We start from the raw sequence: 14201 nt of genomic DNA on the forward strand, positions 1-14201 counted from the left end.
TTCTCTCCAACCAGAATGTGACTTAAAATCCATTAATATTTCATTTGCTTTTTGGGCTAATGATGTATTCAGTTGCCACAACTGTTACCATTGTTCCCATTAAGAGTTCCTCCAAAGTCATGGTGCTTTTTTCATCCTCCTTGTTCAGCACATTTATCTGGTGATTATCAGCTCTTGCAAAGTGGTGTTATTGTCGAGGTTCATGCTGTTTACTACTGCCTGTGCAGTTCTGTGTGCTTGCTTTTGTGGGTTGCAACTAAGTTCTCCATGTCTTTTTCCCTTGTATCTTTTTTGTTGTACTTGAATATGTCAGCATGATTGGAGCCTGGCCTGTCCTCCAAGGTGTTCATGCTCTGGTAGAGGGCTTTGCAGATCAGTCTCAGTTCTGGAGCTTTTATATGTTTATGTAGCTCCAGCACACCCAAAACAATTTTGATAGCAATGATTGTATCTTGGTCTTCCCCTAAATACAGCCTGAGCATTGTGTCCCAGATTCCAATCAGTCAAGTCTTTTATCAGGGACTGTTTTAGCTCCCTTCAGTACTGCAAGATTGTCTCTCAGCTTTAAATCACTCAAACTGCTCTGTACTTTTATCTTCTTTTTGTACTCTGTTTAAGAATCTCTCATATCTTTAATATTCACATGGGTCACAACATTCCTTGAACTATTTTTGTGCAGTTCCGTAATTAATCTTTTCTGTCAGAGGTAACGGAAAATGATTAAACACATCAAGTGTCTCAGAAGCACTTGTTGTCAGAAATAAAGCTATTTTTATCTCCTCTCCCATTGCTTCTCAAAGTCAAATGCAGCTTAATTCTTCTCCAGATGACCTTTATATTTTCAGAGACTGTTATGTCTCAGGAGACTTCAGACTGCTTTCCCAGCCCACTCATCTCTTGGTGCTTTAGTTCATTTGGACAGGATGTTGACTCCAGCGGTCGTGCCAGCCTGCCTGTGTGGTGAGTGGAGGGGAACAGTCACTTTCCATCTCACTCTTGTCTGGGCATTAAAAATGGCTTGGGTGAATTGTGGCCTAGAAGCTTTCCCCTCTGCTGTGCATGTGAATTGCTCACATGCAGGTGATGACAAAAATTAGGTGAGATGAGTCCCCCCTCTGAAGGTGTACGCCTGTGTTTGCACAGCCTCCGATGGTGATGGTGGGATTTGCAGAGGGCATTGCACAGTCCAGCTGCCTTCCCTCTGGCTGCCACGCCACAGGGTACCGGCCGAGCTAGTGGCCTTTCAAGGCAGGGAGAGTCTAAGAGAGGCTTAACTCGGGGCTTGTGCCAGAACATCTAGGCTTTCTGTACTTCAAAGGAGAGGTTTCCTACAGCAGTCACCTGACACAATGAGATCAAGGGGTTTTTGGTTTCCTTCTGTCACATTGCGGTCACTTTGTGTCTCTCTGCTGCGTATCTGTCTGTGATAACGTTCGCTTATGCTTATGCATACAGTATGTGAAAGTACAAGCCTTCCCAGACTTTCATCTGCTTTAAATTCAAAATCAAAGTGTAAAAATAACTCTTACCTGCTTTCTTATCTTTTGGGGTTTTTTTGTTGTTTTTTTTTTCCTTCTGCTAATATTTTTGCAGTGCCTGCAATACATCTTGATGCCTGTGGCTTAGCTTCGTGCTTTCAGGTTACCTTCTTTCTTTTTATTCTCGTGCTAGCAAAGCTCCTCTATTTAGCCTGTGATGGGGAGAAATGGTATTTTAGCTAGCCGCTGTGCCTTCAGACAAGTATTTAATGCCATCTTTGGTGCTTTTTCTGTAGAAGTGAGTATCATACCAGAGGCATTGTTCTGGAGTTAATATACTGCTCTACCACTTAAGGTACTTGGTTTAATTTTTCTTCTTCTATGCGTGTTGTCATATCTCTGTTCCCAGTTCTTAAAATACGAATGATATTGCTTCCTGCCTTACGTATGGCAGGCATAAATTCATTCATGTTCATGAGGCGTTAACATGTTACAATGACCAGCACAGTCTGAAAAACAGTGACTAAATTGCACTGAGAAAGGAACTGGAACAAAACAGTGCAGTTCAGGTGTGTGATCAATACTTAAAGCTATAATTGTAGCAAGTTTTACATTAAGTGGTTATAGACTGAAAAATGTTCACTTGGCGTTCTGTGTAGCATTTACAAGCCTAATTCTGGTCCCAGGTTGTTGAGATTGGTCAAAAATGCCAAATATATTGAATCGATCATCAGTGGTAATATTGGCTAATAGACTCTAAAAAGAAAACTAGAAAAATACATATTTGGGGAGGAATTATAGCGGAAAAATGAAGTTACTACATGACTAACATACTGTCTGTGGCAAAATCCTGTGCTTTATATATGAAGATATTATCTTACCAGTTTTGAAATATGGGAAAAACCTCAAGCAATTTCTAAATACCTGTATCTGTTACTCAGTATTAAGAATATAATTTGCTTGTGAAAGAGAACATTTGCCCAAAGACTGTGTGGGTAAAACCTACCTGACTTTGGATCTAAGGGTGAAACATTACATGAAATGTGACATCCTTTGTTGTAGCTTTTGATTAAAATACTTGCTTTTGATGATATGAGGGAAAAAACACATTATATTTTCCCCTTCTTGGTACAAGGCACATTCTGACTAATGATATACTAGACTTTCCCATGTCATTCCAATAATTATATCCATTTCAGAAGGGCTTTGGATGTAGGACTGAATAATGACGTTTTTGTTGGAGGTACATCGGCCCGGTTTCTAGTAATCAAAAAGCTTTTGCACATCTTTTCCAATTAACTCTTCTCTTTGTATTGCTAAATGAGTTTCAGTAACACTTTCCTATTCAGTTTCATTAACATGCAAATAGAGGGTTAATACAGGATAGTTCATCTGAGCGTGGAGAGCAGGGTATTTGTACACTTTATTTGTGAAATGAATGGTATTATTGTTGGTTCAAAAGACACACAACTTAAAATTGAGACAACTTGTTCTAGAGGAATGATACAAATTATGGAATCATGATGTTCCCAATTATAATTCTTGATTTGCTCTTGTGAAGGTTATGCATCATGATAGATGTAAGTACTGAGAACTTGCAGAATGATACATATCAGTGCCAGACTCAGGAAGGTCTTAATGATCTTGGGCAGGAATTTAGAGAAGTAGTCAGGCAAACAAATGTCTGTGTGTTACTAAATTGACTTCACCTAATGATTCTTGGACTATGTAGATCTGTCCTGCAATAGAGTAGGACATGACTGTGTCAGATTGTGAAGCATGTTTGCCTGTGTTGAATTATTTCTGCTATCACTGCAGGAATTTGGACTTTGAAGGACTAGCCCACGCTATGGCATTTCAGGGGGCTTTTCTATCTTGGAAAAGTGTTTGACACTTCGTCCAGGCTCAATTTTGGCATTACTGACTTTGACTCACATAGAGATCTCTTTAAGGCTGATCAAAAATGACCAATATCAGAGTTTCAGGAGTTGAGTATAGGTAGAGCGTGGTCCAAATGGGTATATTGGTTGGGAAAGTCAGGGGAAGAAGAACATATCAACTTGAAAACGGGACTGTGTCAGAGCCTGAAACATGAGTAAAGTACAGACATACAAATAGCTTAGCTAAGGACAAGCTACACCTTGAGACTTCTTTTCATTTGCATGGTGATATAAAACTTCATTATTTTCTTAGTGATGAAAGTATTTTAAGGGTAAGGTAAATGCTGTTTAAAAGCTTTCCTGACAGTCTGTTCCTGAAGAATAGACACTAGTAAGCACAATGCACCCATCCTAATCCTCAGCTTTCCCAATACCAACTTAGCTCAAGTCTCAGTGGGTTCAAGAATATAGGGTAGTATCCCCAAAAAAGGTGTCAGTCAAGTGTTTGGTATGTAACAATATGTGCTACTCTTTGAATACAAGTAATAATGACAAGACTACCCAAATTCGGCAGCCTGGAAACTAGCACACAGATTTTAGCAGTAAGTTCTGCTCATAACACATGGGTGACTGCACAACCCTTCCTAGAGCCAGTTTGTAACCAGCCTTTTTTAGTAAGGTTTTCCAGTCAAGCCAAGTGATCTATGAGCACTGTCTGAACTAACAAGGAACAAAGTAAGACCCCTCAGCACCTTGCAAATCCAGGGACATGGGAGTCACCATGCTGTGTGTCAGTAAAAGTACTGAAGTGTGGATTGCCATGATCTTAATCCTAGTCAGCTGTGAGCTAAAAATAGGTGCCAATAGGTAAGTCACTGAGATCAGGAAGTAAGATTTCAGATCAATATAGAGGAACTGATGGTAGATAGGTTCTTACTTGTTTTCTCTGCATGTCATCTGGGAGGCTAAACTCCACTTATAGGTAATAGACATCTAGGTTTCAGTTGTCCCAGCAGAGGTATAGTGTCATTTGAGCTACCCTAGGATATTCTGCCTGGCCTCCAGTTGCTGCTCCAGAAGACCAAGGTCTCACATTGGATCCTGAATCATGTCTGCCAGCCTCATTCAGGTAAGACATCTCAAAAAGGTCTAGGCACCTACATTAAATCCTACAGCTAATCCATACAGTTATTGGGACCTAGGTCCTGCTGAGTGCGATGGTGTGGCTGCTGTACTGTACTGGGGAATCACTCACTAGACTCCATTGAGTAGATTGAGTTGGAGTGGGATCCTGTTAGCTTGGTATAAGTAGTGCCATGTGAGACTTCCCAGGCTATTGAGTACATCTGCATGGAAATGGCAGATGTGACCTAGGCCTGTATCGTTTTGGAGTGGCAACTAGATGCCTGTGTTCAGGCAGCTGAGTAGAGCCTGAGATCTCCATTGCCTATAGTGGGAGCTTGGGCATCTAGCTCACATGTGGACAGCGAAATATAAGGGGTCTTCAGCTCAAAATGAGTCCCACCCTAGAAGTGGGATTCATTTGCCTGAAGATAGGTATAGGTGCAAATTATCATTCGACACATTCTGTAGTATCCCAGGTGTCTCTGTGGAGCTGAGAGAGGTGACTTAGGATTTATGGGAGACTCACAGCTTTCTGAAACTGGCTGGAATTCAGGCTGGAATACTCTGAAGTCTCTAAAACTGCATTGGACACCTAATTTTAGGCAAATGAATTCTGTCCCAGATTTCCATAGAGACACTCTGCTCTGTCACTGGCTTCTTCCAGCTTTATTTCTATGCAGTTTTGAACTACTACATTAATCTGTGTCTGCAGAGCCTGGGGACTTTGATGCACTATTTTCTATGTTTAGCTGTTTTTTTATGGAAATAATATAATTCCACTTCATGCACACTCCAGAGGGCAGACATTTAAGTGGGCTTCTTCTCGCCTGCTTTCATCTGTCTGTAGAACATGTCTTGTCTAAACTGAGTAACAGGTTTTGTCTGTCATCAGTGGAGAGAGATGGACTCCCAAAGAGTGACTCACCCTGCATATCTTAGACAACAGTCTTCTCATTTTCTATAGAGGCAGACTAGGTGACTTGCTTAGAAAGGAAAGTTGAGTGAGATAATCCCACATCATTGCTACATTTCATACTTTTTCATTGCAACGAGGGAGTAAACAGCACCTCCTTATCTGTGTAGAGGGATAACTTGTGGGATTCTCTTCCTCCTTTCTTCATGGTAGAATCAAAGCCACTAAAATGCTGGAAGATCTCTCTCCACTGACAGGAATAGGGAGGGCCGAGAGTTATGGGGCAAGTCCTCCACAGTCCTCAAGGTACTCTATGGGTGGGCAGCATACTTCCAAGTGCAGATGACAGAGATGAAATTGTGTGTTTGAGAGAGTGCGTGGTGGTATCTTAACATTTGAGACAGGAAATCTTGAGATGAGTCAGGTCCAACAGAGGAAGAATATATGGCACCTTTATAAGGGAAAATTTGGGTGTGCAAATTTTAGTTGCAAGTGGTGGCACATTTGTTCCCAATGGTATGTTTAAAATCATATTTAAAGTGTTGGGTGTGTAGCATTTTGGTCATGATGTGTAATGTGTTTTGTTCTTTCATCAGCGTAATGGAGCTTCAGTGTGAAGTAAAATTAAGTCTGTGCTTAGGTCAGCTCTCATTTTTGACCTGAGACTTTGAAGTGGTTACTATATTTAGTTTCTCACTAGCATCAAAATCCATTGTATTAATATAGACAGATGGTAGGACTGCATCACATTTATTTGAGCTATTGATGTATTATAAATGAGAGCATGTATGTTGAAGTTTGCAACTGAGAGCTTGATTCAGATACACGCACATAGGTATGTATTGTGATTCACAGTTTCCAAGATTGTTCTCTTTGGGTTTTGGTGACCACTCTAAAAGGGCATGGGTCTAGTCTTCTCTAGAGCCAGTGTCAGATCTGCACAGATGTTTTATGTACCCCATGATGACTCAAAGGCAGCAGGTTTCTGTATGGGGGCTGCTGAACTGAGCCTTGGATATTGATCTTACCTTTAGTTGTCCTTCACTTCCAATTGTTTTTCTCCCAGCAGTGAGAATTAAAATTCTGCAAGAACAGTAGAATGATAGAATTCATTATTTTTCCTGGGTAATTAACATTGTCTGTGTCAAAAATGATTAATAATCTTAATTGCTTAATGTTCCTAGTAATGCTGGCAACTGGAAATCATGTGGTTCAAAGCTTGAATGGTAAGAGTGTATGAAAAGGAAACTGTGAACAGCAGCTATCAATAAATTAATGATAAAATTTGCCAACATACCAACTGCATGGAGTGGAATTATAAGGCTTTCTATATGGCTTATATTCCAGGGAGGGCTAAAAATGCGTGTGACATTTTGATTAATAATCTGTCATATATATTCATCACACCTGTGACTTTGTATAGGAAGAATGGAGGTTCATGTCATCACAGCACATATGAACAAATACAAAGTGATAAGTCTCAAAATGGAAATGTAAACTGGGAATAGTTATTAGGTAGGCTTTATTCTAATGAACAGATCTCATATTTTTTACCTTTTTATCAATGACCTAGAAAAAAGCATTACAATTTCTGCTAATCTGTAGATGACAAAAAGATGGGATGTTGATTCATAGAGCAGTTGAAATTCTTTGATAAGCTAGATGCAAAGAAAAAATACATTTTAGATGGTGAAGGGCTCTGGAGATATGGTAGTTTAGATGAGCATACGCTCACAGTGTAATGCTATGGTCACATAAGCAGAAATAGTGTATTAAATTGTCTCTGGTTTTACTGCTGGCAAGACCACCACTGGCACATTATGTCCAATTCTGCTTCTGCAGTTTAAGACAGATGATGACAAATTGGAAGAGAATCAGAGGAGAGCAGTGAGAATGGTTAGAGAGCTTGAAGCTATGCCTGAAGATAATGCAAGGCTCCAGAAACTTAATCTATTTAGCTTTCAAAGGGAACATCAAGAGGCTGTTTCAACTGACTCTGTAAGATCACAGGAAAGAAATTTGGTAGAAAAGATCTCCTCACAGTAAGAGATAAAACTATACCAAGACAAGTGGTTGAAATCTGATGCTAGAGGTAAATAGCAAATTTTAATAAAACAAATTAAATTGAATTATTGGAATGATTTTTCAGGAGCTGTGGTAAATTGTTTTTCACCAGACTTTTTAAAATCCAGATTGGTAGTTTTTCCTATACTGTGTGTTCTGGTTCAAAGAGGAATAAGTTCAAGGGTGTTTCTTTGTGTTGTATTGTTTGAGAGATCTTGGCAGTTCTTAAGAATAGACCTTCCTTCTTTATATATCTGTGAATCTACAGATAAAGTGATATTCCTATAATGAAAACATACTTTGAAACATGTTTAGTTAAATACATTTTCATTTTTGTAAATACTGGAAGTATGTTTGAACTCAATAATAAAAGTTAATAAAGGTGTCTAGCTAAAAGTGTGTTCAGTGCCTGGAATAGTATCTCATGGAAAAATGAGATGCTGTTTTCCCCGACCAACTAGGGATTTCTAGTTGATATATGGTATTAATATGGTATTAAAGAAAAGTTAATTTAGGAGTTGTAAACTGCTGATGAATGATTAAGGCTGAGCCCTCAAACGCTGTGTTTATGTGATTACTACATGACACTGGATGTTAGTATTCGAGACTAATTGTGTTACTTAAAATGGAATTTCAGGTGCATTAATTACAGTCTTTCTTTTCAACAGGCCCATGCTAAAGTCTGGCATCTCTACAATGACCATTTTCGTCCAACTCAAAGAGGAAAAGTGTCCATTGCCCTTAGCTCCCACTGGATAAAACCTCAACATATGACTGAAAAAAACATAAAAGAATGTCAAAAATCCCTTGATTTCGTGCTTGGCTGGTTTGCTAAGCCCATATTTATTGATGGTGACTATCCAGAGAGCATGAGGAGCAACCTCTCATCTCTGTTGCCCGAATTCAGTGAAGTTGAGAAGACATATATCAAGGGAACAGCAGACTTTTTTGCTCTTTCTTTTGGAGCTACCCTGAGTTTCCAGCTCTTGGACTCCCACATGAAATTCCAGCAGTTGGAATCAATAAGCCTGAGGCAGCTCCTTTACTGGATAAGCAATGAATATAACAACCCTCAAATATTCATTGTGGAGAACGGCTGGTTTGTTTCTGGTAGCACCAAGAGAGATGATGCCAAATATATTTACTATCTCAAAAAGTTCATTATGGAAACTTTAAAAGGTAGGACTGAGGTTGTATTAATATGTGCTTGACAAAATCATAATGCAAAATAACCTACAGAGACATCTTAAAGAACCAGGCTGAAAACTAATTTTAGTCTTTAACATTCATCTTGGTACTTGTGAAATGAGACTCCAAATCCCTTTCCTGGGTTTGTTCTTTTCAGCTCTTGAAGACTCCTAATATCTGCAGGTAGCATTTGGTGAGCTTGATGCTGCTGTCTTTGAAGTCAGTAGGAAAATTTCTACTGTCTTTGCTGGGAGGAAGTGCAAAACATGTGTGAACTATACTCTCAATGGACTTACTTAGGGAAATTTACTGTGTTATTTATTAATAGTTGTTTTCCATATCTTAGATGTATGAATGAATATGTACAAAACGTAAGAATATATATGTGGGAAGGTAAATATTATGCAATAGGAGTTCCTCTGAAGAAAACATATGGCTGAAAGAATAAATTTTTAAATGAAAAATTGGAACCTTTTCATTCTGCATCTCAGTGTTGCCCTTGCACAAAGTTTACATTGGTACAGCTCTGGACATCAGTCACAATAATCTGAATTTACATCAGTTTAAGGAGATGATGAATGTTTGAGGTTATATAATCTAAATTGTTTAATTTGTTAACCTATTATTTTTTCCAAACAGTAAGAGAAATACACTACCTTGTATGAGAGTTATTTTCTATTTTCCCATTTCCTTGTGGCAAAAAAGATTTTTTCAATCCAAGTAGTCACCAATAAGTTGTTAGCGTTCCCATTTCCACTTTCGTTGTGTTTTAATTTCTTAATTTACAGTTTAATAATTGATTTACTTGTCTACAGTTTACTGTTCTGGTTTTAAAAACAGTATTATTGTAGCTGTTAGTTCAGATGAGATAGCCATTGTGTTACATTGTCATTTTCATACAGGGGATGAGCAAAAATGGTTTTCATTTTATTCTCAGCACTCATGAAGAGGCAGAGGATTCCCACATTGTTTCATCTGCTATTCCAGAAACCTAATTATTGCAAATAAATTAAAAGGTGAATAAATACATGAGCCAGTGCATCCAAAATGGGAAGAATGGAATGCAAAACAGTTACTACTTGTTGCAAGTACAGTATTACTAGTTTACATGAAGTTTGTGTTTCTTTTCTGCTTTTCTTTCTTTCTTTCTGCTTAGTTTGTAAATTGCTGGACATACATACAGGGATCCGCCTTCTAATCACAGCTGGCTGGAAGCAATCTCAATTTACAGAGTTTCTTTCCTTTTCATGTGCCACTCAGTAAATCATAATAACAGCAACAACAACAGTATGACAGTCTTGTCATATTAACTTAAGAATACTAGCACTTGGTTAAACTTTTTACAGAAAAAAGAAAGCGGAGACAGACTGGATCTGCAGAAGGGACTTTGGCGTCCTTATGGTGGAAATTATTTCACCCAAATCTTCTGCCATTAGAATCTGCAAAATCCAATGTAAATACCAAAGTTCTCTGTGCAATACCTAGGGGAATTTAGTTGACAAAGATCCGCAAAAGGCATCATGTTGGTTGTGAACAGTCTTCTTGGACAACATTAAAGACTAAAGACAAAGGCACATACTGTCTCTCTCGGAGATTTAGGACATGTCTATGCGGTGCAATAAAGCACTGTAATGTAGAGATTTGTAAGCCATTTACTACGAGATTTCACTCCAGCAGTCACGGGGCAGTAAAATGGCATTGGAGCTATAGCACTGAGAAGCAAGGATAATTAATTTAGACCCAGGGCCACATAAATGTGGTTTTGCTGCTTCCTAGATCTGGCCAGTACCTTTGCCTGATTCTGTATATGCACTGGTTCAGACAAATCTGCTTATTTCTATATCTATTTTAACAAGTAAGTGCAGCCCTGTCAGAGCAAACCTGTAGAGTAAAAAGAATTGGTGTTGAGGGCCTGGTGTCCACACTGTGTGCATTCCTGAAGCCCATTTCTGGATTAATTTTGCCCCAAAGGAACCCAGGTCATGCATCCTGAGACCACTCTGTGATGGGAACCAAAGGTGATGAGGGAGATTTGCTCAAAAGCGTGCTCCTGATTTCAGTTAAAGTGCTGATGTAGATGTCCATTTTGACACTGCATGCTGTAGACAAGCTCCGTACATTTTTTTTTTTTTTTTTTTTGGCTCTGGGAAGGGGTCTCTTTATTTGGGATTCACAGCCATAAATCCTTTTACTATTTACTATTAATGATCATTCTTTTTTTCTAAATACCATTTAGGATTGACTAGAGTAAATAGAGCTGTAATACAAAGTAGTTAAATATTAATTAGAGCTGCTAATTGGTTGGAGATGTCTTCTCACATGAGTGGATATCTAACCACTTACTCTAGGGTCATATTCACTTCCCTGCTCTGTCTCTGGTGCAACAAATAAATTGATTGTTCCTTGTAAAGTGGAGCATGTTGACCAGGAGGGCGTGCAAGCTCCTCTGTGCCATGTTGACTAGCCGAGGGGTTAGGTCATCATCTGGGGAGTGAGCAGGTCTGAATTCAAAGAGTCTTAAGGAGAAAGACTGCGGGCTTCACACACCTCACCTTCGTGCCCTGGGGTTGGACAGCAGCTGAGCAGAGGGTTTTAAGGATCTGTATTTGATGCTTATGGGTCTGCCATGTTTCCTTGGACTACTTCTACACTAGTGAGCTAAACAGAGTGTGAGCTGAACTGCTGTTTAATTTTTAACCCAGTTCTGGCAGAGTTCTGGCCTGCACAGTAGCACACTTCTAGGCATGCTGTGGGGGATTGCTCAGGTCAGGAGTTATTTCCAGTAGGTAGTATGGACAAGGCCACTCAGTTTCAGAAGCAAGGACAGTTCAGGTTTCAGTCAGCCTGGCTTGCACACCAACAGACATAAAAAAGAGGGGAGATAGACAAAGGAAAAAGAAAAAAAAGAGAATAATTTTCATGGTGGTTTTTCAGTAACATGCAATCCGTGTGGGATACTGTGTTTGAGACTTTCCAACTTTTTGGAACTTCCAGAAATTTTTCAAGTTGCTTCTTTCATAGGTGACACTTAATACATTTTTAAAGAAGGATTTGAGAAGAATTTTTATGAGGTGCTCAGGAAGTGTGGGAGTACTGTGTGATGACTTACAGACGGGGTGAGATGCTGTTCAAAGAGAAATTCTCACTGAGACCAGTTCACAAAGGGGACCTGTGTTGGCTTTTACTCTGCTGATACGGCAGATGTCATTATGGATGCACGCAGAGGTTAGAAAAATACTGGCATTTGCCAAACACAAAAGAATGATGCCTTTAGGAGGAGAAATATTCCATTTCCTTAGACATTTTCTCATGACCTCTGATAGAGTCTGGGCCAAATTCATTGCTTATTTAACTGCAGTTCACTTAATTGATTCAAACAGGGTTACAATCAAGAATCCATGTGGTCCTTCATAACTGATTGTAATGAGGTACATTAATAAAACCAGGAAATGAGGATCTTGATATTCTGGTTGCCTGAAATAACGCTTTGAGTGTTACTAGGCTGGAAAATATTATGTTCAGTCAGTACCCAGTTTGGGTTGACAGAAGATGGTGAGTAATAAACTCTGCTGGCTACAGAGCCAAACTAAAGTTCAAAAGAACATTTAAGAATGTGCTTAAATGCATTGCTGAATTAGGGTGGGTCTAATTATGTAATTAAAATAAGCACACTCCTTTGTGCTTTCCCGAAGCTGAGCCTTGCCCAGGAACATTTTGCTGAATCTCAGTGTTTAATACAACTAAAAGTGAGTATCATTTGGAATCTTAAAATAAAACTGTAATGCTGGCAATACTAACAGATGCCAGTAGACCTTGATATTAACCTTCAAAGTGTGTGGTGATTCTTAGAAGTCAAACAGTTGACCTAGAACATATACATATTTTTAGAAACTCTTAAATATTTAAGCTGAAAAATGCTATGCCAAAAGATGTAAAGAGACAGAATTACCAAACAAAGAGGGTCTTCCCGCATTATCACTTCTACTTAAAATCTGTGGTAATAAAAATTCATCAGCACACCAAAAGTGTTGTCAGGCTTTTCTCAATATGTATTTGTAGCGGAGGGGAAGGAGAAAAAAAGAGTATAACTTTTGTTTGCATACAGGATAGTGCTGCATTAATGGCACTTAAGCTACCCCGGAGTGAGCTGCAGTGCGTGCTTAGCAGAGTGCAGTGCAGTGCAGTTACTGGCTCAGCTGCTGCAAACGGTTCAAGTGTAGCGTGCTCTGCTCCAAGGCTGAGGTTTGGCATGCCTTATTAGCAGCACTGCGCAAACCACTGCTGCACTGCTTCTCTTTCTAAATCTGGCTTGTTTAAAGGCAAGCCAGGTACCTCTGCTGCCTTGCACAGTGCACCCATGACCTGGCAGCTCCCTGAGTGTAGTTGAAATATCTTCCCCGAATGGGCTTTGAGGCAGGCCTCGAGATACTTATCTGACCTATTGCATTGTTCTTACACATGAATACTGCAAACATTGCTGATATGGTGTAATCTACAGAGGAAAAATGAGCACTGCGATAAGTTTGGTTTTGTTCTTTCCTCAGCCATCCGGTACGATGGAGTTAATGTGTTTGGCTACACAGCCTGGTCCCTCCTGGATGGCTTTGAATGGCACAGGGGATACAGCATTCGACGTGGATTGTTTTATGTTGATTTTCAAAGCCACGACAAGAAGCTGATGCCCAAATCTTCTGTCTTGTTCTATCAAAAGCTGATAGAAAAAAATGGCTTCCCACCTCTGCCTGAAAACCAGCCCATGGAAGGTGTTTTTCCCTGTGGCTTTGCTTGGGGAATTGCTGACAACTACATTCAGGTGAGTCTCATGATAAAGCCGACAGGCTGTCCAGCCAGATCAGTGCACAAGTTCATATTGATATATTTGCTGCATAGAGTGTCTTTGCCGATATATATTACCACAGTGCTGCAAGGAGATGGGTACAAGGCTTTTGTGCCAAATACTGTGTCTTTCAGTCTTCACTAGAATGTCTGCATGTGACCAAGGAGATCCAGTCAGATCGAGATATGATAAATAACATTTTAGAAAAACATACGGAAATTGAAAGAGCTCTGATGCTCATCTTCCCTGGACATGTTACGTGATCAGTTACTGGAAGTCAGTCCTTTTCAAATGGAAGTTGATTAGATCTGCTAAAGTGTATTTCCAAATGTCCTAGTCTATGAAATGGGAAATATTAACTGCTTTTTCATGTCCGTAATTTTAATGGTAATATATTTGTCTGCTGTGATAATACAGGTTTTAGAAAACTTCCTGAAAGCTCTTAAAACTCCAGTGGCATGTTTCTGCATCTTAAGCATATATATCCTGGTACCATTGTTAGAGAGCTTTTGTGTAAAAAAAAGTAAACAATATCAGATTTAGATGAAATTTCTGTATTCCTTCTTTGTCATTTTGTGTAGTACTGTGTCTGACGGAGGCCTGCTGTGCCCCTGGATAGCACCTAGCTAGATTATGGATCCAGTTCATAGCTCTCACTCTTTGTTTCAACTAAACCTGATACTTTGGGAGAATCTTTCAAATTTTAAGACTTCATA

The 14201-nt window shown here is 39.3% G+C and overlaps 1 protein-coding gene across 1 annotated transcript in view; it reads left to right on the top strand.

Annotated features, from left to right (window-relative positions):
- Window positions 1-14201, top strand: part of KL (klotho) — a 46276-nt gene that overhangs the window by 24900 nt on the left and 7175 nt on the right. The window contains exons 2-3 of the mRNA XM_050915121.1: window positions 8129-8639; window positions 13193-13461. Coding sequence (XP_050771078.1) covers window positions 8129-8639; window positions 13193-13461 — 780 coding nt within the window. The remainder of the gene's footprint in view (window positions 1-8128; window positions 8640-13192; window positions 13462-14201) is intronic.

Source organism: Gymnogyps californianus, chromosome 1, assembly GCF_018139145.2.
Source record: "Gymnogyps californianus isolate 813 chromosome 1, ASM1813914v2, whole genome shotgun sequence".
In the NCBI taxonomy this organism is placed as follows: domain Eukaryota; kingdom Metazoa; phylum Chordata; class Aves; order Accipitriformes; family Cathartidae; genus Gymnogyps; species Gymnogyps californianus.